At 41.7% G+C, this 26152-nt stretch overlaps 1 protein-coding gene across 6 annotated transcripts in view; it reads left to right on the top strand.

Annotated features, from left to right (window-relative positions):
* KALRN (kalirin RhoGEF kinase) overlaps positions 1-26152 on the top strand; it is a 1333112-nt gene that overhangs the window by 839891 nt on the left and 467069 nt on the right. For all 6 annotated transcript variants that reach the window (XM_069224644.1, XM_069224642.1, XM_069224641.1 and 3 more), the window contains exons 21-24: positions 7550-7672; positions 18546-18728; positions 22723-22841; positions 23093-23159. In XM_069224644.1, coding sequence (XP_069080745.1) covers positions 7550-7672; positions 18546-18728; positions 22723-22841; positions 23093-23159 — 492 coding nt within the window. The remainder of the gene's footprint in view (positions 1-7549; positions 7673-18545; positions 18729-22722; positions 22842-23092; positions 23160-26152) is intronic.

The raw sequence follows: 26152 nt of genomic DNA, 5'->3' as shown, positions 1-26152 counted from the left end.
TGCTGAGCTGCTGAATTCATGTCTGCACTGTTTTGCTCTGGTGCAGCAACAAATTCATGCATCATACTTAGCTGCTTAGACACATTGTGTACTGCCAGCATGATCCAGCACAATATTAATGCCTGAATTGAATCGGTCACAATCCACATTAGGGACCTGATGTACAAAGCCCTGGGCGCTTTTTGTAACGTGCTAAACCCATTTTGCAATTCGGTAACAAAACGTTATTTAAAAGAGATGTGCTTACATTGTCCCTTCTAAATAGTAGTTTATGATATCTATCAAAGTTTTGCAACCAAAATGTGGTTGCAAAACATTGAACGCTACAGTCTCCCAAGTTGTGGAGGTAACACATTCGCAAATTGGAAGGGGTATGTAAATCAGCAATTGTTTAGGAGTGGGTACTGGTGTGAAAGGGGGAGGCGCTTCATCAAAATTCATGATAGGTTGTAAATTGCAACTCACTACTATTAAATATCATCACAGGGATGGTTGCATGCTGGAGTCAGCAGACCACAATGTGTGTGATCGGATTTAATGAAAATAAACTTTTCTTTTTTAAATTCAGGCCCGTTCCCTTTGAAGAAAACGGACTGCGTAAAACAAGAAAAGTTTACTTTAATTAAATCAGATCACACACATTGTGGTCTGCTGACTCCAGCATGCAACCATCCCTATGATGACATTTAATAGTAGTGAGTTGCAATTTACAACCTATCATGAATTTTGATGAAGTTGGTCGGATTGCAACCCACTGCGTTTCAGAATTTTGTAAATCAACTTAGTAAGAGGTAGTGCAAATTTCTTTTGCAATCACAAAATGTTGGGGTGTTATTTGCGACTACATTTTGTGAATGAAAGTTTTTTTCATCAGGCAGTTAAGTCACTCTTCTCTGATGCAGCAGAGCACCCTTGTATGACGCCACATTGCGCTACCCCAGCAGCGCTGTCCTCCATTGAACCTGATATTTCACTACACCACAGAAGCCGAGCTCTAGCCCGGCCTCGCCGAGTCACTTTCCGCTGTAAGAGCTCTTTTCTGATGGAGCAGAGAATTCTTGTGTAAACCCAATCCTGCTGAGTTCTGTCCTGCCGTGCTGTAGTCTGCTTCAACATAGAATTCTTGTATCAAACCAAACCTGCTGAGTTAATTTTTGCAGTGTTCGCAATTATCTTATCAGCCAGGTAATTCCTGTATCATGCTGGGTTACTTTTTTTAATCCCATCTCTGCTCTGATGTTGCAGATAATTCGTGAATGAGACTAGACATTCTGAGTGACGCTCTACAGTTCTAACTGTGCTCTGATTCAGCAAAGAATGAAAGTACCAAACTGGTTGTATGGCAGAATATTGTATGCAGAAACGTTGCATAGCATAAATAATGTATCCCATACATAGTTTACAAACCTATCATCCTTTTGGGTGTAGAGTTTCTGTTTTGTTTTCTCCTTTGGGGAGGGACATTTTAAGGATTGGTCGTGGGCCAAAAATAATTTGAGGGCCTTCTGCTCAGAACTACTCAGAATTTTTATCAGTTTTATGCTCATTCGCATCCTTATGACTATGGTCGGATCATTAACAATTCTCTTCCTTCCTTCCAGCTTACATCTGGGCCAATCCCTGAACGTCTAGCCTGTCTCTGACTGGCCAGCACAGGTAGATAGGCAGAAGGACAAGTGGCCTGTACAGGCCTGCTGCGTGTGGTACAGTGGACTGGTGCTTCACCTTTCCGGCCTGTACAAATGGAGAGTGTTTTTGATATTTATTGAACTCCAGTCTCTGAGAGGAACTTGTACTCTGAGTCAGGTTGCTCCATGTTGTGATCACACCCAGCCTAGCAGTTGCTCTAGATGGGTGGTTCACTCGTGGAGGGAACATATAATGCTGCTCTGCACTGCATAGTGACCCATTGCCTATTCTGTGATCCTACCTTGGCACAATCTGTCTCCAGCTGAACTGTACTAGAAAAGCAGAAAGTCTGGTGATACTTTCAAGCCTTCCAGCTACAGTGGGTAGTGTAGTTTGTCAGCTGCTTTTGGGCATGGTTCTGATAGGTGCTCTTGTTTACTGTACTGCCTGTGCTGACTTGGACTGGTTTTTGGAGTCTAGAGGCCTAAGACTGTGATTCTCCGGATTGGCAGCAGCTCCCAAAAGAACAATGCACTTACAGAGGGAGAACACAATGCCAATATTTACTGCACAGTAAGTGGCACATGCTGTATTAAGGCAAATGCCTGGGCAGTCACGGTGTGCCTTTAAACTTTAAAAGGTAAATAAAATAACTTGCTGAATTTAACCAAAATCTAATAGGCATTTATCTTTAACCATCAATATCTCATGTAGGGGCTGGCCTGGCCTTACAGCCTGGACTGGCTGACAAAAAAAGGAAGTAAACAAACTCGTTATTGTAAAACTCTAGACAATCTGGGACTTTACCCAAGCTTAAGGAGGGGCCCAATGAGTGGTAAGGGCCCTGGGACAGAGCTCACTTTGGCCATGCCTTAAAACATGGACAGGATGATACTTTTGTAGACAACTTTAAGATACAATATTTATCTCTGCAAACATCATTCAGGCTCCATTCCACCAAGCCTGCGTGTTTCATTCGGCATTGTCATTTAAGGTCTAATATAGCATGGATGCTATGTATTCAGATTTTGGGCGAAGCACATTCACAGCTCAAAACAAATAAACACCAGCACCTTTTGGGATACACTACCTGCTTTGTCGAGATCTGCTAAGCAAGCAACTAACTCAAGTGGCAGAGGAAACCTGGGTTACGAATTTGCTCAGTGCTTTTAACAAGAATTCATCCTCAGGCCTATCTGAACCACCAATCAATCGTTTGTCACCTCATCTTGGTATCTTTCTGTTATATCTCTCTTACCACAGCAATAAACATTGCTATTCCTCTGCAAGTGGAAAGCAGCGGGCCTACCGCTTAGCATGATAATAAAATAAAAGCTTCAGAAACCGAGCTGTGGTCTTATCCCCATAACAAGGTTCAAAAGATAACAGCTACAGGGTGGAGAGATGGAGCCCTGGAGCTCCGGGCCAAAATGGCATCCCCCCAGGTCATCCTTACAAGCGACCCTGAATTCTGGGCAAAAGTATTGTCCCTCCTTTGCAGAGAAGTCCCTTCTGCTGGTATGATACCGGGCATCTGGTGGGGGTCAATAATACAGACAATATTTTAAGGTAGGGATCATTTGGAACCAGCAAACTATTGGCTTATTGCCCCAATAAATTCTGAAGCCAAGTATTATGCATCTTTAATCCTGCAATTTTTGAAGGACTGGTCAAATAATAACAGTCTAGGAATGACAAATCAAACAGGCTTCAGAAAGGGCTTTAGCATCACTTTGAACATCTTTGCTTTAAGTGTACTAGCTGAGAAATGTAATCAAACAGATAAAAAAAGCTATACTTTTGCTTCATCGATTTTAAGTCAGCATTCAACCGTATCGACCGTGGGCTGTCGTGGCGCAAATTGAAAGTGATGAGTATTCCAGACAATCTCTTACGTGCTAAAGAACAGCTATGCACAATTTGTAGGAAGCTGGCATGGTATGTGTTGGGTACCTAAGGTACGTACACCTTATACCAGGTTCAGGTATCCCCAGTGTAGTGTAGGCAGCGTCTAGAAGCCAGGCTCTTTAGAGATAGCTGTGCATGAGCAGCCACGGCCTATCTAGGAGACATGCAAAGCTCTTGCAATACCACTGTAGTCACACAGCACTCACACACATGAAAGAAAACACTCAGTGTTACAAAAATGAAGGTACTTAATTTCAGTGACACAATTAACAAAAAGTACTAGAGAGGCAACCCTCCAATAAGAGGTAAGTAACACACTAGATATGTACACTAGTAATCAAAAATAGGCATAAATAGCTATAGAAAACAATGCAATAGCAAATAGGCAATAGTGACCCTAGGGGGAGCCTAAACGATATACTAAAAAATGGAATACGGATGCAGGACTCCCACCTAGGCAAGTGGGATGTGTAGTGGGAAACTGGGGATACTAGGAAACCCCAAAGGTAACTACCACAGGGCCCCCCAGCGACCAGGAAAAGGAAGAAAATGCAACAACCAGATAAGACTGCAAGAAACTAGCGGTTGATTCCTCAAGAGGGAGCCCTGTGGCAGAAGGGGGCCAAATCCAGAAGACACAGAAGAGTCCATTGTGGCCAGGAGCCACTACCCACCCAGCTGTGGTTGCAGGAGTTGACAGACGGTAGGATGAGGACGGTCAGGAATGCAGTCCTGGAGCAGGTGAAGAGTTCCTAGAGAATGCAGTCGAGGCTGGATGGATGATTGCAGTCAGTCGGTGGCTTGGAAATGCCACCAACAAGCCTTGGCAAAGGCAGAAGTTGCGGTGAAGCAAAAGTGGAGCTGCGGGGGACCAGCAAGGTCCATGAGGACTCAAGCCATGAGGAAAGTCTGAGGGGGACCCTCGGCAAGACAGAGTCCATTGAAGAGAAGGCACCCCCCACAGGAGACCTACTGGAAGAGGAACCAGGAGTCGCAGAGGAGCCCACTCAGAACAACTGGTGAAGGGTCCCACACCACAGGAGAAGCACGCAGAGGGCTATCCTTTGCAGGAAGGAGTGGTGGGGGCTTGGGCTACACAAATCCTGAAGATCCCTTGGAGGAGATGCCAACAAGCCTTGGTAGCTGCAAGAGATGCGTTGCACAGGGGTACTGTCCTGCGTGGGAAGGCAGTGGCTTACCTCCACCAAAGTTGGACAGCTGGCAGAGAGTACAAGGAGGACTGCTCAGGACCACCACCTGTAATGCAGGATCCACGCAGCTCAGGATGAAAGGAGGTCCACGCATCCAGTCATTGTTGCAGTTGGTGCCTGCGGATGCAGGGGAGTGACTCCTTCACTCCAAGGGAGATTCCTTCTTCCTTCTTGTGCAGACTGAAGAATTTCCGCCCTCAGAGGGTTCAAAGCCTGGTAAATTTTGCAGAAGCTGGAAGGAGCCATGGAAACAATGTTGCAAGCAGAATCTTCGTCGTGGATGCAGATTGTTGGTTCCTGGAGGGTCTAGTCGTGGTTCCAGTGGCTAGAAGTTGAAGGAAAGGTTGCAAGGAGTCCTGCTGGATCTGAGGATTAACCCCAGAGGGAGACCCTAAATAGTCCTGAAAGGGGGATTGGTCACTTAGCCAGGTGACCACCTATAAAGAGGGGGCTCTGACGTCCCCTGCCTGACCTGGCCACTCAGATGCTGCCAGAGGTCCCTGCCCACCTTTGATTCAAGATGGCAGAACCCAGGGACCCTCTGGAGGAGCTCTAGGCACCACCGCTGGGGTGGTGATTGACAGGGGAGTGGTCACTCCCCTTAACATTGTCCAGTTTAGAGCCAGAGCAGGGACTGGGGTCCCTGAACTGGTGTAGAATGGTATATGCACGGAGGGCACCCAATGTGCCCTTAAAAGCATACCAGGGGCTTGGGGTGGCTACCCATCCCAAGCCACGTAACACCTATTTCCAAAGGGGGAAACCCCCCTCTCCTAAAGGAAATCCTTTGTTCTGCCTTCCTGGGCTTGAGCTGTTCAAGCAGCAGGAGGGCAGAAACCTGTCTGAGGGGTGGCAGCAGTTTGGGCTGCCCAAAAAAACACAGAAGGCTGGTAGGAGCAATGCTGGGGGTTCTTTAAGGAGCCCCCAGAGAGCACGGAATCATACTTCCAATACTAACAACAGTTTTGGGGTATGATTCCAACAGGTTCGGAGTTACCAGTATGTAGCTGGACATAGGTAGTGACAACACACAGAAAATGGGGGTAACCATGCCAAGAAAGAGGGTACTTTCCCACACGTGTACATGGATTCAGGTTAAAATAGATGAAGGGTCCAAGCTTTCGCAGATAATTCCAACAGCAATGGGGTTGAAACAAGGATGTGTATTGGCACGCCATCTCTTTATGACTGATTTGTCAAAGACTAAACCAGGTGAATTTGCACCGCCCCGCTTGTGCCTCCTAACCCTGATGCCGATGACGTAGTGCTGCTGAGCTTATCCAAAATTGGCACGCAAAAGCTAGTCATTGAGCTATCAACATACACCAAATAAAACACACTAAAAATTAATTCTGCAAAAACTATAATAATGGTGCTCAGAAATTACTTTGGTCGCCTGACGGGGATCCAACTGTACAATGAGAACCTAGAGGAAGTTAACTATAAATATTTGGGAGTTTATTTACATAAGAAATTCGACTTTGCAGAGCAGAAATGCTACATGACTAGGAAAGCCAAAGCATTAATCTACGCGTTATACATTCTTGATGGAAAAAAAAAAAAAAAAAACTAGAGGGCCCATTGTTTAAACCGTTACTGATGATAATGGCTGCACCACCATTGCATATACCAACTCGATCCACCATGGGAAGGATGGACTCCTACAGGGCAATCGGCAAGTCATTACATATAAGTCAGTGTTCGGCCTGTCGAAAAATGTCTCCCAGGCGCAAGTTCGCCTGGAATTTAGCCTGATGCAGCAGATTTTGGCAAGAAAATATACGGTCAGCAAAACATAGTACAACGTTAGGGCAGCTCTGGATAACATGTTAAATAGTGCTTTGTGGTCAGCTGTGGAAAATGACCCCAGTTCTAATCATTATAAATTTCTTTATTCATCATTAAAGTATATAGGTTTGGAGGAATTGTGGGAAAAGAATGTGACTATTTTAGAATTTAAACATGTTGCAAGCAAGGTAGCAAACTTGCATTCAGTTATAGAAGAGAAAAATATATTTAGGAAAAGGTCACATGCGTGGATGGTGGTTAATAATTATGGTGTGATGAAGCCAGCCACTTACTTAAGTCAGACCCTCTCACCTCGCCTAAGGAAAAAGCTGATGGCACTGTGCTTTGGTCAGCTCCCGGGTCTTGCAGAACTTCCAAAATGGAAATATAATGGCTCAATAACATGCAGGTTATGTGGGAGCGAAAAGGAAAATCTAATACACCTGCTATGTATTTGCTCTTCCCTACGGCAAGGGCGGGTCAAGCTATACTTAGAGGATGTTTTCTGGATAGAAGAATTCTAACATGTAGGGCCTGAGTGACTAGCAGTCTCAACCAGAAAGACGCTCGATTAAACTGTAAATTAATTACATTTTTTATGATGTATGTAAAGACAGTGAACTTTGGCAAGGCACATGCTGCAGTAACTAAATAACCATCATTTACTATGCACCTGTACTTTGGACTACATTGTTTTAAGTTAAGTTTTGATAACTGTTTTAAACTTTAAAATAATTTTGCGCTCTTGAATTTTTGTAATGGTTTTAATTAATTACTTACAATAAACTACTACTACTATTCAGCTGATCATCCGAGACATATTTTGCAGGAACAGCAGTCGTGTTCTCCACTGTCAGTCATGCTGCAAAGAAGCAGAGTGTTTATCAGACAGGGAGGTAGAGTTCATCCTGCGATACAAACCATGTTCAAACATAGCTGATAATTCAAGTCTGTTTGCATCTTCCTTTCTTAACACTTTGCGCCTATGTTAAGTGTGTCTTTTCTTCCTGCAGGCCTTAGACTGGATCCAAGAAGCGGGTGAATATTATCTTTCTACACATACCTCTCCAGGGGATTCAATAGAAGAGACACAGGAGCTTTTGAAAGAATATGGAGACTTCAGGGTGCCTGCTAAGGTAGATTAACGTTTTTTTAAATTAAACTGGTAGTCGTGAAAACTTGACATTATTGGTTATTTTTATTAGTAATTTGTTAATGTTCTGTCTTATAAATGTGGGGTACATCCATTCACACTGTTAATACAACTGACAACCAGCAGTGGCATAGACCATTGTGTACATCACAATCATGTCCTAATTGTCAATCAAAATGGAGATACCATGAAAATGGAAGTTCTAACACCAAACAGCCATGTGCTTAAGGGTGTCATTGTGAGCCAAATGAGTGCAAAAACGTAATGCTTTTATCTAGGTAACAGCCCTAAATAAGTCATACACGTCATGCGCCTATACAGCTGTCATGTTTATTGTCTGAGCAACAGAGTTTATCAAGACCTAATTTGCAGGTTGTCACACAAATGAGAATATTAATGGTAATTCCCAGGCAGTCATGAAAACGATGGGCACAGTTTACACAAAATCCTGGTTGGGGAAGGGGAATGATGGAGTATGTGTGTGTTCAAGGAATATTTGTATATACTGTTACAATGTGGCACACAGTCTTGGAAAAATGTTTTAGATGGATGTTTAGCTGATATTGTGTGGTTTGTAATAAAAGGGTCACATTGGAATATTCTCAGCCATGCACCACTTTGTAACAGTCATGAGTCCTAAAATGGGAACATGACAAAAGTAGGCCTACCCAAGGCAGCATATGTAACACACTGAAATGCTGTAAGACTATGAAAAATAAATACACTTGACAACAGTATCTAAGTATTCTCCTCAAGGCATATGTGCATGGCTAACCCTATTTAAAATCAAACTTCGTTTTTGATACCACACAACACATGCCCTATATTACCTTGCAGAAATATGTCTTATAAAAGAGGATTGCAATTGATCGTTTATCTTTTAGTAGTATCCACCAGGAGTAACTGTCTGTGCTTGATTTTGTGACCACTGTATAAGATTTGGCGACCTTGCTTTAAAGTTGGAAATTTCTGAGTTTATGTAGCAGATTATCTATGAAGAATGTAGAATTTTGGTTGTGCCTAAAGTGGACTCATGAACTGTGAAGAGGAGGATGCGAGGAGACTTCTATGAGATGTGTTGTGGATATTCTGCATGACTTGGCTTGTCCCTGTTAAAAACTGGTAACTGGCCACAGACTGTAAAAGTCACTGCTGCTGCTGCTGAGAGGCATGCTCTGATAAACTCTTATGATTTTGCACTATTTTTACCTGGTAATACAGATCTCTGCTCCTGACTCATGGAGTGCATGGGGCACTATGGTGACCACTTTGTTTCATTTGTAAAGCTCCAAAGCTTCATGATCAGCAGGTACAGCTCACCAGAATGACTGTTAAATGCTACTGAAGGCCAACACTTGCACACCAGACCACATTTATTTTAATTAAGGATATAGAGTAGATATAACCCATCAACGTGAGCTGGTTGCCTGCAACTTCAAAGGCCATAGTCATTTCTTGTAGATGATTTCTGTAAGCTACTTACAGTTGGATTTTGGCTCCTTGCATATGTATGTCCTCGTCAATGCATTGGACTTCTCAGCTCAAAGTTCAGAAAAGTGATAGGGGTAAAGACAGAAGAACAAGGAAACAGTGGGAAGGGTTTAGAAGGAATGCAGTATTGCAGGTGCACGTAATATAGCAATGGAAATAACTTGGGGGAGTTTAGGGTTACCGCAAACCAATACTTAGTTGGACTCAAGACAGTTACCGAATAGTGGCTTCCTAGAAAGTGCTCAGTGTTGGAAAACACATCAAGAATAACGGAAGTATAGAACAATTTCTGTTAATGGCAAATGCTGCCCGAAAGTGAAAAATAGGTAACGTGTTTGATTATAGCATGTTTAGTGACACTTTAGCATTATAACTCTTAATTAAAAATGGAGAAACAGAAAGACAAACATTGGCAGACGAAGCAGAAGGTTGTACCAGCTATCATATGTCCTGCACTATTCTACTGTCTGCAATGGAGCTTAAACACTCCAATACTGTGTTTCTACCTACAGATCATCCCAAATTATAATTAAAAACAGAGGCTCAAAGTCTAAGAGGAGACACTGTATGTCTCCAGCAGCTAAACTAGATGATGATATATATCCCTTAGGTCAGAGGTCACTCTGTATTCTCAGTATACAAGCACCAAGTCTTTATGCTGTATATAAAACCACCCCAGGAAACTGTAGAAGATGGAAACTATAGTTGGTATAGTGGTAGTTGGCTACTTTCATAGTGTTGCACTTACACCAAGGGTGACACTTAAGATGCTTTGAATTCTCTCAGTTAGTCAAAGATATCCAGCATTGAGGCACTTCTATGACCTCTGGTTTTTTTCTGTGCCTAAACTTCAAGAGAATGTCAGTGATTCAATCTGGGGTAAATTTACTTAAAACACACCACCTATTCACATTATAAGTGAAATAATTCTTCCAGTTGTTATGAAAACAATTTATGATATGGTCTGGCCTGTAGGAATCTGAGGCAGCATTATTTCCTGAGATACATCTGTTGCTATGGTTGATACTGGGAGATGTCAATGATGAACGAAAATCCAGAGCATATATTGGTGCATTTTCTCTGCTTCCCTCCATTTCTGCACACTGTGCTTTTACAGAGACACTGTGTTGTAGAGCCATGAAATCCATGGAGACTGGTGAGCTAAGGCCAAACCAGTGGCCTGCTTTGGTCTTAAGAACCAAAACAGGAACTGAGTCACCAAAAGATTTTGCATGTAAATCAGACATCAAATCGCATTTAAAAATGTGATAGACTCTTTAAAATTCTGCAGATTTCATGGAAGGTTCTATTTGCAGCATGTATTGGCTGCACATGCACATGTTGTGTAAACTCCTGCCATCTAGTGTTGGGCCCGGACTCTGCAATTTGTTTTTCTTGAAGTCTTTATGGTTGATGTCATGTTTCATATCCCCTTCTCCACAATGCATTGTGCATGTTCAACAACTCCTTTGTTAGATTATTTGTTTCCACCATCAAGCTCGGACAGATTGCGTCGGAGTGCTGAAGTTTTTGACCCCCAAGTGGCCTTTCGATGGTTACAGAATCAACAAGGAAAACAGAGACATGGTTTCTATATGAGTTGGAACCATGTAGGACACACTCCGTTGCATCCAACTTCAAATTTCATCATCCTCCACAACCGTCGAGAATGGTCGTCTCCAGGAATTAGAGGATAAAAAGGACAGATTATTTAGAAAGCACCCATAGTGTGATGCAAAGCACACCTACTTTGACAGACACCACGTCTTCAACCTGCGGTTATCGCCGGAGTGCAAGGAGCAGGACTGCACCACGTGTAACTTGTTCAGAATCAAGAAAATACTCAAAAGTATACGAGGTCGGAGACTAGCTCACACCACAGAGATGGCAACGGTGGCAGAGTTATCTCAAGAAGAAGCCCACAGTGAGGGTGAGTTGGACGTCGACGTTACACCCGCTCAGGTTCATCATTGCCAACTCTTTGCCTCCGATGTGCCTAGTGGGGGAGAAGAGTCGGATTTACAGTCTGAGGAAGCTACGCACCAGACCCCGGTACCTCCGTTGGGACGCCAAATGAAAATGACACCAAGCGCCATGAGTACTATTGACCCATCCCAATTGAAGAAAATCTTACATAGCCCTCCCCCTCTACGCCGCAGTGCACCACAGCCCTCGGGGTCAGGTCGACATCATGTGTGCACCTCGGAGTAGAGCCAGAACGAGAAGGTTCTCAATCCCAATCTGGCAACCAGGCACGCAATCAAGGAGGGAGCCGGACCAGGCCTAAATCAGTGCCGAAACAACCATTGATGTTGCAGCACGCATCGTTGCTGAGGAAACACCCGCTTCTAGCTTTGATGCTGGAGAAAGACTCCCATCCGAAAAAACGCTTGCCATCTAGTCATTCGGAATCTGAACCATCATCGACTTTGAAGAAACAAAAGCTGAGGTGTAAGCACATTTTGAACTTTCCTTTTGATGGTGAACATCTTTTTAACCCAGAGGTTAAGACACAAACGGAAAAGAAAAAAAAATGATACAGAAACAGCCAAGTGAATGGGAGCCTTGCAGTCCACAATGCAAAAGCAACAGCCCTTTCGACGGTACCAAGGGAGAGGGGCCTCAAAGAGTACCATGCCAGAGACCCCAAGCTACCATCGCCAACAACAGCAATACAGCCAGCAATCAGGGAAAGCCTATTATCAAGGTGGCTCTAAATCACAAGGTAGAGGTAAAGGAACTCCCACAAACAGAGCCTCTACCACCAAACAGTGACTCCCAAACCATTCCCCCCGACCACACATCACCTGTCGGGGGAAGGCCACAACTGTTCCATCAGTTGTGGCCAGAGCTGACATCAGACCAGTGGGTGTTAGACATCATCACTCAGGGATATTGTCTGAAGCACAAACAACCACCTCTAGATATCCCACTAAGAAGAAGCATCCTAAATCCACAGCATTCACGCCTGTTGAAGGAAGAAGTAAAAAACGTATTACAAAAAGGGGCCATAGAACCTGTCCCATGCAAAGACCAAGGACAAGGAGTATCCTCCCTATACTCCCTAATACCCAAAAAGGATGGCACGCTCTGTCATATATTGCACTTACGCCCACTCAATCAATCCATCATATCCAAACACTTTCACATGGTGACACTTCAGGAAGTGATACCACTGCTACAGGAAGGCGACTTCATGACTGCATTAGACCTGAAGGATGCATACTTTCATATCCTAATCCATTCGGCACAGCATCAATAACTTTGGTTTGTGGTAGGTGGACGTCACTGTCAGTTCAAAGTACGTTCTGTGTAACAACAGCCCTGCTCGTGTTCACCAAATGATTAGCTGTAATAGCTGAAAATCTAAGAAGGGAAAGCATACAGGTCTTCTCTTATCTGGATGATTGGCTGATCAAGAGTTCCAGCAAACAAAAATGTCTACAAGATGTTCAAACAACTATTAACTTATTACAGAAATTGTGATTTACAATAAATACCCCCAATTCGCATCTTCAACCGCTCCAGATACCACCTTACTTTGGATTTAATTTGATCATAGCAAAAGCTTACCCCAATCCACAGTGGGTTCTCAATATCCAGAACCAACTGGCTGTTTTTCAGCCACTTCACCGCCTGCCAGTGAAAATGGTGATGCGCCTTCCAGGTATGATGGTTTGCTGCATTGTGATAGTTCCACATGCAAGACTATATATGAGACCCCTACAAGAGTGCTTACCATCGCCATCGGCACAAACGTGGGAGCAACATTGTTGTTTTTATCCAAGGTCCATCAGGCACCACATTGGTGGAATACACAAAAACACACAAAGGTAAGAGCCTTCAGGGACCCAATCATGCAGATGACAATCACGACTGATATATCACTCTTTGGTTGGGGTGCTTACATGTAAGACATTGTGGTACAGAGACAGTGGTCTGCACAGCAACAAACATTCAGCATCCGTGTTCTGGAACTACTCGCCATACAAATGGCTCTCAAAGCACTCCTACCCAGCATAAAAGGAAATAATGTTCTTCTATGCACTGGCAATATGACAGCAGTATACTACACCCAGAAACAAGGAAAGACTCATTCATTGCAGCTGTCCCAGCTATCACAAATCATATGGAAATGGGCCATCAGCCACAAGATCCACCTCTGACACAATACATACTGGGGTTAAACATCTCAGTTGCAAACCCATTGAACAGGACACAACAACAAGTCCACGAGTGGGAAGTCCACACTCAATTCCCACAAACATACTTCCAACAGTGGGGGACTCCAACAATAGATCTCTTTGCCACCACAGAAAAACACAACATGCCAAGACTTCGCATGAAGGCACCCGCATGCATAATCCAAAGACAGTGCTCTACGGATAGAACTGGTCAGGGGTATTTGCATACACTTTTCCACCTCTCCCACCCATTCCCTATGTAGTCAGGAAGCTCAGGCAAACATCACTAAAGATGATACTCATAGCTCCAACATGGGCAAGGGAACCATGGTACACAGCATTGCTGGAGCTCTTCTTTAGTACATCACAAGAAGATTCCAAACATTCCAGATCTTCTCACTCACAGCAGGGGCAGAGTAAGGCACTCTGGTGTTCAGCACCTCAGTCTTACAATCTGGCTCCTGAGGTTGTAGAATTTGGGTCCAAACAATTACCTCCAGAATGTATGACATTTCTAAAGGAAGCCAGAAGACCAACCACAAGAGTGTGTTATTCAGGAAAATATATACATTTTTATCACTATTGTGCTAAAAACAACATAAATCCTTCACCATCTGAACAACAGCTGGTGTGTTACTTGTTACATCTTCAAAAATCACATTTAACATACACATCTATATAAGTGCTTGTAGCAGCAATTACTGCATACCTGCAAAACAGAAAACAGCAGTAGCATTTTCACATATATGTGATAAAAGCTTTCATGGTAGGGTTCAAGAGTCATTTACCACATACACGTATTGTATCATCATGGAACTTAAACGTTGTACTGACACAATCCTCACCATTTAAACCTATGCATAAAAGTGAAATACAAAGTGCAAGTGAAAATGGCTTTTCCTGTTGCATTTACATGGCTAAGAAGAGTAAGCGGAATACATGCACTAACGATTGAGGAACATTATTTCCAAGTATTTCAAGACAAAATTTACCTATGCACAAACCCAAAGTTTCTGCCAAAGCTGGTTTTCTTTCCAAAGCCAGAGACAGTTGCAGAAAGGGCCTTACTAGATTGTAAACGCACTCTTATGTACTATGTGGAATTAACTAAAACTTTGAAAAAAGCACAACTATTTGTAGTTTTTTTAAATCCAAAGAATGGTAATTGTGTCTCAGAAATGGGAATCGTTAAATGGATGGTTAAATGTATACAAGTTTGCTGCATCAAAGCAAAACAAACACTGCCCACAATACCAACTACTCATTCCACAAGGAAAAAAGGGACTCAGTGGCCTTTTTGGGAAATATGCCGCTAGCAGACATTTGTAAAGCAGCAACATGGATAAACCCACACACTTTTACCAAACACAGTTATGTGGATGTACAAGCCAGACAACAAGCTCTAGTGGGACAAACCGTTCTACACACATTATTTCAGGCAAATACACCACCTGATGCCTAAAACCACAGCGAGAGAAGTCCTGCTTTATAGTCTATACATAGTTATGTTATGGTATGTTGTATATATATTTCTGAAGCGCAGCAAATATCTGGAGGTGTCTTGGCACTGGCTATAAGACATTGGATAGCTAAATGTATGTATACAAGTTGCTGCATCAAAGCAAAACAAATACAGCCCAATATGTCAATTATTCATTCCACGATGTAAAAAGGAACTTAGATGGCCTTTTTGGGAAATACCCCGCTAGCAGACATTTGTAAAGCGGCAACATGGATAAACCCACACACAAGTTTACTAAACACTGTTGTGTGGATGTGTAAGCCAGACAACAAGCTTTAGTTGGACAAACAGTTCTACACACATTATTTCAGGCGCCTACACAATCTGATGCCTAAAGCCACTTATAAGAGGAGTCCTGCAGAACGTGCAACAAACACCCGGAGATGTCTTGGCGCTGGCTATAAGACTTTGGTGGACTCGAGGGAAAGAAGATGGATCTAAAGAGTTAAAAAGCCAGGTCTTCAGCAGTTTTCGGAAAGCGAAAAGGTTAGGGGCATTCTTGATATACAGCGGCAGTGCAATCCAAGCTTTTGAGGAAACTAGTAAGAAGATCCTGGCTCTCCAAACTAATCGCTTAAACCTGGGAACTACAATGAGTTTGGCATTGGCCGAGCGTTAGGTCCTGCCTGTGGAGTACCATTTAAATCTGTTGTTGAATTCAGGGCCTGAGCCCTGTAGGACTTTGTAAACAACACAAAGTGATTTGAAATTAACCCTGTGCTTAAAAGGGAGCCAATGGAGTTCCCTAATTGAATTAGAAACAGGGTGGTATTTTGGGATCTTTAACAGGAGCCTAGCTGCAGCATTCTGCAGAGTTAGCAATTTGTTTAAAATGTAAAGGTGAGTATTGAGATAGAGGCAATTACAATAATCTACTTTGGCACTCACTAATGACATAACCAATGTTTTCTGAAGATGAACAGGAATATAGGAGGAATATTTTCTTCAAATTCTGAGCATAAAAAAGGCCGAGGATGTCAATGCATTGACTTAATCAGTGTAGCTCAATGTATCGTCAATGAGCATACCGAGATTGCGTGCCTTCCTAACAGGTACCGGTGAGGAACCCATGTACTGTGGCCAACAGGTTGGAGTCCAAAAAGAAGGTTGGGCACCAAAAAGAATCACTTCAGTCTTATCTGAACTTAATTCATATATCTGCAGGTAACACCTGCTACAAATTGATTGTTACTTACCCTGTAAACATCTATTTGTATTGTGTAGTACTGCAGATTGTCAAGCACCCCACTCTTCCCTGGGAGGAATTAGATGGTGACACATATACACACTAAATGTAATCATGTTCAACAGAGAATGCTAACTTAGCCGACCATATCCTCACTTCCTATATGGCAAGTAAAAAACATTCTAATCTAACAAAGGAGCCATTGAACATGTGCATTTCCTCTAGGAGGAGGGGATACGACGCACAATGTCAACCATAAGGACTTCTTGAGAAAACCAAATTGCAGAGTCTGGGCCCAACACAAGATGGCAGGAGTGTGCATAGCATGCAAATCTACAGCACTGCACGCTATGAATAGATGCTTACAGGTAAGTAACATAATCCTACTTCAACATGGGTATTTAATGTAATACATTAGATCATATGATTGCTTGCAAGCACATTTATTGAAAGTGATTCTAAACACAGGCTTTGGCAAAGCCAATAGGTCTCGCCTATGCAAGAACTATTGGCTTTGCCAATGTGCTTTAGTCATGCTGTACACCAGAGTGGCTGCTGTTCAGCATGGCTAAAAGTTAGCGGCGTAGAGAAACATGGTGTGGAGTGTCGTAGAGTGGAATGCTGAAGAATAGTGTGTGGTGTATTGTAGTGGCATAGAGTGGACAGTAGAGTAGACTGGTATAGAGTGCATTGGCAAAGAGTATTGCAGAGTCTAGTGGTGTAGAGTGCAGCGGCATGGAATTCAGCAGCTTGAAATGCAGAGTGCAGTGGCATAGAGTGGAAGGATGCAGAGTGCAGTAGAGTGGCATAGAGTGCATTGGTGCAGAGTCAAGTGACATATAGTTAGGTGGCATAGAGTGGAGTGCCGCACAGTGGAGAAGAGTAGCTTACAGTAGATTGTTTCAGAGTAGAGTGAAGTGGTGTAGAGTGGAGTGATGCAGGATACAGTGCAGTGGTGTAGTGTGTAATGGCTTTGAGTAGAGTATAGTGCCATAGAGTAAAGTGGTATAAAGTTCAGTGGCATAGAGTGTAGTGGTGCAGAGGAAACTAGAGTGGAGTACAGTAGATTGGCTTACAGTGCAGGGGTGTAGAGTGGAGTGGTACAGAGTAGAGTGCAGTGGCATAAAGTGTAGTGGGACAGAGTATACTAGAATGGCCTAACAAATAAAACCAACAAGTAGAAAGCCAGAAAATGAGGTACAAATCACAAATCAAATGGTAAGCAATGGACGGAATGCATTACCAGGGAAGCGTTCTGAATGTCCTTAAGATGTCTTTAGCAAATCAGGCAGCTGCGCGGTTTAGTAGGCTGCAACCTAAAAGCTTCATTTCAGAGGGAAAGGGGCTGTGCCTAGGTTGCTTTGCCTGGTTTTATTTTGGCTTGCCAAGCCAGAGCCACACATTTGAGCAGAGCAATGCTCGGGTCTTATTTCACTTGCCACCCCTCCCCCTTCTTCCCCCTCTTTGTTGATAAAGAATAAGTGTGTTGGAGTTAGAAAAGGCCTGAAGGGTAAAGGCTTTCTAAATGTGTTAAATTGCTAGCCTGTTTTGTGGGTACATCAGCTAGTTTCTGTTCAAGGATGTGGATAGGGGCATTTTTGAAACACAGTTGGTCATTGTAACATATATAGGTAATTTATATATTCCCTTGAATATAAATATGCAAGCAACATTGTTTGCTCTGATTGTTCTTGAATTCAGTGGACACATGTATTGTAGTCACCATCTGTGACATCTCAGCATTTGTAGTGTCCATTACATAAGTATGAGAGGATTATAGTCATCAGTTTTACTTGGACTTTTGAAAGGTGGTCGAAAGAAGTCTGAAATAATAAAAACGAGGCTGGGGTTATGTTAAGGGACTTTGGAGATGGAAGGTGTATGGTACTCAAATATGAAATCTGAATACCTAATTTGATGCCCTTAAGACGTTTGAGGTCTGTTAAATCTGTAAATTGCTTAAATATGGGGCTCTTCTTTTGCCTTATGTGTGTCATGAGAAGCAAACATCACTGTCAGTTTTTAATGTGTTTCCCCACAATTTTAGGACTGTCCCTGTGAGATTTTCATCTCGTCTCATTAATTTCATTGTTGTTGAGTCTATAGTGCAAGCACAGTAGGTCAGAGTGATTGTTTCTGTTTACTTCCCTGTTGCTAAGAAAACATATGAGGTCCTCCAGAGCACGTCTTTTGATTACTAAAATTTTGTTATCTAATTTTAAATATCGCAGAGTTACACTGAAGAAAATTATAATGAAACACACGCTGATGCCCAGTTTGCTACAAATCCCAATATTGTGTAATGTCTAGAATCAATCGAGTTAAGTAGAACTTTATACTGTTTTTCCATGTGATCATGAAATAATAGCTGCTTTTCTCTGCTGCCCGACTCGCCATTCTGCCAAGTCTCTGTGCATGGCCATGGAAATATGTCTTACTGTTGTGCATTTAACTGTATCTTATTATTTCACAGCAAACCAAGGAGAAAGTGAAACTTCTGATTCAGCTTGCAGACAGCTTTGTGGAGAAAGGCCATGTCCATGCCACAGAGCTGAAGAAGTGGGTCACCACGGTGAACAAGCACTACCGTGACTTTTCTCTGAGGATGGGAAAGTACCGGTTCACTCTGGAAAAAGCTCTGGGAATCAATCCTGAGGTAGGAAAGGGTCAGCGGAAGGCTGTGATATTAAGGAAGTCTCAGTATCATCTGAAGGATTTTAGACCTGCAGAAAGGCAAATTTCCAGGACCCTCGTTTGAAACAACTATGCATTTTATTACACATTTTCTGCTAATTCAAGCTCACATCATGCCAAATAATATTGTTATACTTAAACATTTGGAAATGGAGTCATACATAATCAGCTAAAATTTTCCTTAGCCAGAGTCCCACAATTCTTTAGAATTATAATGGGTAGAGAGAGAGAACGAGTGGGAAAAGGGAGAGAGGGAGAATGCTTGAAATAAAGAAATAGACAGAGGAGAGATAAATAGAGAGAGAGAGATCACTTTCCCAGGTAGCCCCTAGGAAGGTGAGAGCCCTGAGTACTAGGGCACTTTTCCTATGCCTTAAAAAGTCTCTAGGAAAGCCATCCAACATTTCCTGCAAGAAAGGAAAAAGCAGTGATCATGAATCCTGGCTATCTTAGTGATTGCTATGTTTCAACACGCATTAACAGTCAGTAATGTGAACATGGTCTTTGGGGATTTTTGTTTAATTAGTGTTGAAACTCGACACTTGCTCTTATTTGTGAGATACTTAATGTGGGTAGTTGTTTCGTAGGGCATTTAATTACTGAATGTTGGTACATATGATTGATGAAACCTACGTGTAGCTCTTATAAGCTGCTGTGCCCTGTTTCATAAATGTGTGTAATAGTTTAGTTTATCAGCAGTTGATCTACAACAACAATTTTCTCAGGAGTTACAATTTAGTTAAAATAAGTCTCTGCATCAGTTAGCGGTTTGCTGTTTTACGTTATGATATATAGAATTGACTCTTGAACCCATGTGAAGTTTGTAGGAGAGAGTGCCATCAAAGTTAACCCTGACCAGAAATGCATATCAGTTTAAGCATGAACACACAAAAACAAAAATATTTTCCAAGCCATTGATATGCTAACGCCAAATGAACCGAAACTTGGATTTTCCCTTCATAAGTTAAAGTTGTATTTGCTTGTTGTCCAAAGCTCATATTTAAAGAACAGTGAAGCAAGTTGGATGGCAGGTACTAACCTCTTAAAATCTCCAAAATCAAAAGTGAAGGCATAATATTTGTTTCACTAAGGGACAATAATAATTTGATAATCAAATGCATAGGAAGCAATGCAGACTGTAAAAAAAAAAAGGATGAATTTTTACATATAAATGTTTGCCTTTGTTCTCTGCTTTATACTTTATCCTCTGCAAGCTTGCTTTCTAATTTAAATTGCAAAGCAAAACAGTATGTACATCCAAAAACCAGCCAGTATGTCATAATTGTACTCATTCTTCTGTGACAGAACTTTTACATTTCATAAAATTGCAAGGCACACATTACACTTTCCCACTTAAGTTGTCCATTATTTTTAATGGGACATGGTCACATACCAGTACATTCGCATTCTACTTATTACTACCAAAGATAGATGCTAGAGGATTCATGTTTCATTCTTCACTTTAACCAACATCAGGGGATCTAACATAGATTCTTTTGCTCTACTTTACAAATTTTCCTCAACTGCTCCTGAAGGTGCTGCTTTTTGACTTATCTGTGTCAAAGGTATCCAAAATTCTCATTTACATCTTATATCAAGTTCTTTAAGTTGAAAGCAGAGCAATTCATTGTTATCTTCTTCAATACTGTCAGTTATATTGAAAGAAGAGTGGCCAAGGCACACAAGTAGCATGAATCCTGATAACGTTCAAGAATAAATAGAAAGTTCGTTCTTGGAAGATGATGTGTAGATATTTATTATAAGTGCAGGTGGAAAGTAGAAATCTCAATCAAAAGACTGCGTTGTACAAAATGACCATGTGTTCAGAGCAGCCAGATGGTGATAAATGGTCAAAGTTACAATAGGATGTTCGAATGTAACAATAACTCCATACAGCAAAACAGCCAACACGTGTTTCGTCTTCAAGACTTTGTCAAGGCTTCAGATGTATATAAAACATTATATGTAAACACGAAAGGTACATAGATCAAGCTGCTGGTAGTCATGAGTCCTTGGGAGAAATCAAATAGTATTGGCAAATGATGGCCATGATAAGCCTCAAGTATTTGTGGAGCGAATAAACCCGTGCTGTGCGCGTCGGGGTTTTGGCAGAGTGTGATTTCTACTTTCCACCTGCACTTATAATAAATATCTAAACATCATTTTCCAAGAACGAACTTTCTATTTATTCTTGAACATTATCAGGATCAGGATTCATGCTACTGGTGTGCCCTGGCCACTCTTCTTTCAATATTTAGGCAACCACCCACTCTTCAGTGTGTGGCCCTCCGACACCTGTGGTGGCAGGTGTTAGGGCTAGCCTGGAACCCAACACCATATTGTTTAGATTTTATGACTTCGCTCGGATTTCACTATTGACATACGCTTTGCAGATGTGCAAGCACTCTCTGGCATCCGCCAACTTCTTCGCCTGACTTACTGTCAGTTATATGTTGGCTTGGTTGCAGCCCTGATGGTTAAAATCATTTATCATCATTTTTTTGTCTTGTATCCCAAATCCTTTGCCTTTTTACAATGTCAAACTGACCACATTCTACTGAATGTTACTAAAAATAAGGCAGCTGTAGTAATTATTTCCAGTTAATTTTGTAAGAGGCTCTTCCCTGTGGCGAGAACAAAATAATGTTTTGGGTCTTGCACTACAACACAACGCTTACATATAGGCACCTTCTTAATATCTATAGGCCGTGAATGAAATCAGGAGGGTGTCTATGAATGGCGGTCAGTGAGAGAAAATAAAATGGCCACGCCAGATGTTTCTAGGAACAGGTTTCACCTTCTGTGAGTGAGGGACAGAAGTGCGAATCTTATAATTTTTAGTGAAAAGAAAAATAGCAAGATTGAAACCGCAGTCTAGAGAGTATAAAATTACCATTTTGCCGACTTCAAAAGACAGACCAATTCATGAAACGTTAGTTAAGACAGATGTGAGTGTGGTAAGATTTTTCTGTCTTCTAAAAACATAGAGCTTAAGGTCGACATGAAGAACATTAGCTTTGCACAATGCAAATAAGATAGTGGTCACTAGTTGCAGAATTTAGGGACCAGTCCAGGTAATAGAGGTTACGATAATGGAACAGGGACAGCCTTATCCAAGTCACACAGAAAGACCACCACACATAGAATGCACACACTTAACATGAACTTGTACTTGTGGATATGTCTTGAACAAGAGAGGGATCTGTCTAATCAGTTGAGTGTTGGATCTAAACAAATCTATTATCAATGTTGGTGCGCCTCCAGAAAAATCACTCTATAATGCCTACCCAAATTGGTCACTTCTTCTACATTTCATTCCCATCAGTGTGGGTATAGTTAGTTGGCCAGTGACACATCCTTAAATGTTGACGTGAAAGTGGCTGATTGCCCGCCACACATACACACTGATATTGTGTGTGTGTCAGAGAATCTGAATCTGTCCAATATCTCCTGCTGCCTCCCAAAAGCGCCTCAGTTTAGTATAGTAAATGACTACTTCTTTAGCTAATCTTTTCCTTGGTAAGCCACTGGTGCTGGCCTTGTTTTCACGCAATGAGATGCATGAGTCAGACTGGCCCTTAGTTGGAGGTGTTGGATCCTTATGTTATCTCTTGAAAAATTGATTGTGACCAAATGGCAATAGCTAGTGTAATAAACCTTTTAAAAAGAATCCTATTAAAGGCATTGAATGGGGGTAGAACTTGAATCTAAGTACCTCTTTGGTTAATAGTTTGCCTGAAATAATAGTAAAAAGCAGAATGGTGTAAGGTAAATACACCTATGATGATTTGCAATTGGTAGGTACACATAACCCAATTGAGTCTACCAAGGATAGATATTGTACACTCTCCGAAGTAAGATTTTGTGTTGCGTTTGGACAATATTGACAGCAGAAGTCTTGTGATTTGAAGATATGACCTTGTCTTTGAACTCCTTGTCGATGTCCCACTTTGCAGGATAACAAAGACTTGGAACTGGATATCATCCCAGCGATCCTCACAGACCCGGAAGTGAAGCTACGAGATGCCAGCCACGAGGTTAATGAAGAGAAAAGAAAGTCTGCCCGGAAGAAAGAGTATGTCCTGAAACACACAGAGCCATCGCTACTCGAGAATGAGAGCTCACAAATTTATATTTCAAATGCACTGAATCATCATCATTTGCAGTCCGATACTTCAGTGTTGAGATTGGCATACAAAGAAGTAAACTAAACCAGCTAGAAATATAACCCTAAATACTACAAATATCAGCTGTCCAGTTGTTATGTATCTAGAAAAAAGGCACAATCCGAAAATATTTTTGACAATTTATCATTTTCTGTTTCAGGTTCATAATGGCTGAGCTTCTTCAGACTGAGAAGGCGTATGTCAGGGACTTGCATGAATGTCTAGAGGTAAGATTTTGGAAGCATTCACTCTAAACACTGAAAATAGATTTCATGAGAAGAGACAGCACTTAATTTTCCCATAGTTGTTCATTCAAAATATTGCATCTCCAAACTTAAAAAATATTTCACCAACATCTCAAGTGAGCTCCTTTCATCGGGAGCAATAATTTCTGATCCCAGATAGCAATTTCGAACTTGGCTAGAGGATGGTCAAGATTAGAGGCTGCTCTCAGCGGTGAACTTAAACAGCAAAAGCCTTTGTGGCATGAGTGAGGGCATGAAAGAGTAAATGTGTCCTAATCAGTGTGATTCTGTGAATGTGTGTGCTTGAGTTGAGTGCTATAGCAAGTGTATGATTACATCAGTCTATTCAGGAGTGTATGCACTTGACTTACTGTTGTGTGAGTAAGTGTAATCGTGAGTTTGAGTTATGCCAGTGTGTTAATGTTTGAGTGTATCAGTGAGTGCATAGATGTCTTTTTTGTGTATTTGGGTGAACACTAGAGTAAAAGTGTGAATATTAGAGTGAATACATTTGTACGTGGAAAGACGCTCGAGTAAGGAAAGCTGGTCGGTTTGTCAATTACTGGGCCCATGATCATACTGAATAAGTGAGCTAGTGCATAAATGGACATATGAGTACTGTTTTAGAGCACCCAAAGGTTTATTTACATAACGTAGTTATTTTCTGTGTCTGTATTGAGGTGGTGGCGGCGGCGGCAAAGGTGAAATGTGGGATAAAGAAAAACTGCAAAAAATTATATTTGTTAAATAGTGTCTGGGCCTGAACATACAATGCCATATTACGCCAAATTGTGTTAGTACTGTTTTGCTACAGACTCAAAAGCATTCTTTTCTCTAAATTAGACACCCTCTTGTCGTGCTTGCATCATAAAATGTGTACCATCAGGGTAGACCATCACCACATATAATGAGAAAACAACACTGGCCCATGTTGTTCTGCCATTATGCACCTCTCCTGGGGCCTTAGGAGGAGAACTAGAAGTTCCATGCAATACCCAGAGGGGGTGAGAAGTTTGAAAGGAACTCCTTGATTATGGTCTCGCACAGTGTAGGCTTAAAGAGTTCCCCTGACCCTTCTGGAACACTATTGAAAATTCACAGGAATGCCACAATCTGCCAACCCCATGCGGTATTGGATATCAGTAGCCACAATTTCCGTTCACCAGGAGAGAAACGACAGTTTATGTAACACGCACTGGTAGCGTGTGGGTGTTCAGACGGTTGATTGTAAACACCCATGTCTTATTTTACCAAGGAAGCCTTGGGAGCAAGCTTAGCAGCAAGCCCTGTCCTTTCAGGAGAGATTCTAGGAGCTTGATGATTGAAAGTATTACCATCCTTAGCCTTAGTAGACAGTCCTGCGCATGTGGCATGTTTTGCTGTAATATGTCAAACATTGACATCATATACATGGATTGCCCTGATATGCCAGGGATTACATTGAAATTTCCTAAGGATCACCACCACAAGCCAGCGATTACTGCTATACATTATTTATTATTGTCATGTACATTCTATACGTTCGTAAGACAGTCTAATATGTCCTGCAACATAAAAGACACTCCACATTAACATGGAACCAAGAATATCTTAAGAGCCACATCTGAGGAAATCTTTAACAGGGCTCCTCTATGAAGGATAACAATTAGATTTTTTCCTGACCGGAGCTGGATGGAGGCCAGTTAGCATAGAATACTTTGTCTGTTTTACACCTTCAGTCTAAGGTGGCACCGTAATATTGTAGCTAAAGGCTCTCTTACTAGTGCTTATGATAGTCTTAAAACTAGATTGGACACTAGGCTGACATGTTCAAGGACTCTAATGGAAATTGGTACTTTATTCACACCTACTCCAAGTATCTTATGTAGTACAAATAGTCAGTTTTATATTTTCTTGGAATAGGGTCATAAGTGGTTTAAGAAAAGCGGTTTCCTTCACCTGTCAGCTTTTTCCATTTACCATTTTTTCTCTTTCCATGGTTATGCCAGTTTTACAGCAGTAAACTATCCACCTTCAACTTATAACTATTCATCCATAGATCTTTCTCTCATGAACCTTTCACCATTTATCCCTAAATACTTCATCCTCATCCCTAAACCTGTCACCCTTAAATCCTTCACTATTAAAGTCTATACCAGAAAATCTTTTTGCTCCAACCCATCACCCTTAAAGCCTTCAACGCTAAATCCCTCACTTCAGCTCCTTAACATACCCTAAAAATATTCTTTCAGATATTAATATGTATATATTTTCAAGAGATTACTTACAATGAAATGATAGATGATGAGCTGGTCTACAATTGTAGTTCACAAGGAAATGGCTTCACAATTACAGCAATGCTGCGACCAAATAATTACATTATTACAAAATCCTGTTTTTTTTAAATGCTCAGAATAAAATTAGGGACGTTTCCTGGTGTGTGAACATCTTGTTTGCATTTAGTCCAAACCCATTTATCCAGACCTAGCAATGGATGTGCCTTTCAGTGAACGGTGTCTTCCCTTCCTCTCTTAATGATGATTGTTCTGTACACTTCCATATTTCTAAAGACTACAAGCAGGAAATTCAGTTGCAACAACATAATTGCAGCCTGCGCAACTTTGGGTAAGAGGGTCTCCTCGAAGTTTTGATTAGTCAAAATCAGAGCCTGCTGAATGAGCTCCTGTAAGAGAGTCCTGAACCAGAATACCACAGCAGCATAAAAACAGCCCAGCCTTTCAATTACTTACAAGTAACAAGAGGGGTAGCAGCGTGCAACGTTAGTCAGTCAATGTAATTAAACTATACTGTTTGTTGAGGTTATAACTCACCCCTTTATTAAAGCAATAAAAATTCAAGCATAACCAGTGCCTTATGTTTCCAATGGTGATTCACTGACCCAGCAGTGTAACTTTTGAGTGCTGTATCTGAATGCAGTAAATCTCATCAGTCGATAGCTTTGAAGATTGATTCTCCAGCAGAGCCAGGGGACCTTG

The sequence above is a fragment of the Pleurodeles waltl genome, chromosome 3_1 (genome assembly GCF_031143425.1).
Source record: "Pleurodeles waltl isolate 20211129_DDA chromosome 3_1, aPleWal1.hap1.20221129, whole genome shotgun sequence".
NCBI classification, from domain to species: Eukaryota; Metazoa; Chordata; class Amphibia; order Caudata; family Salamandridae; genus Pleurodeles; species Pleurodeles waltl.
This window is presented reverse-complemented; position numbering and strand designations above follow the sequence as displayed.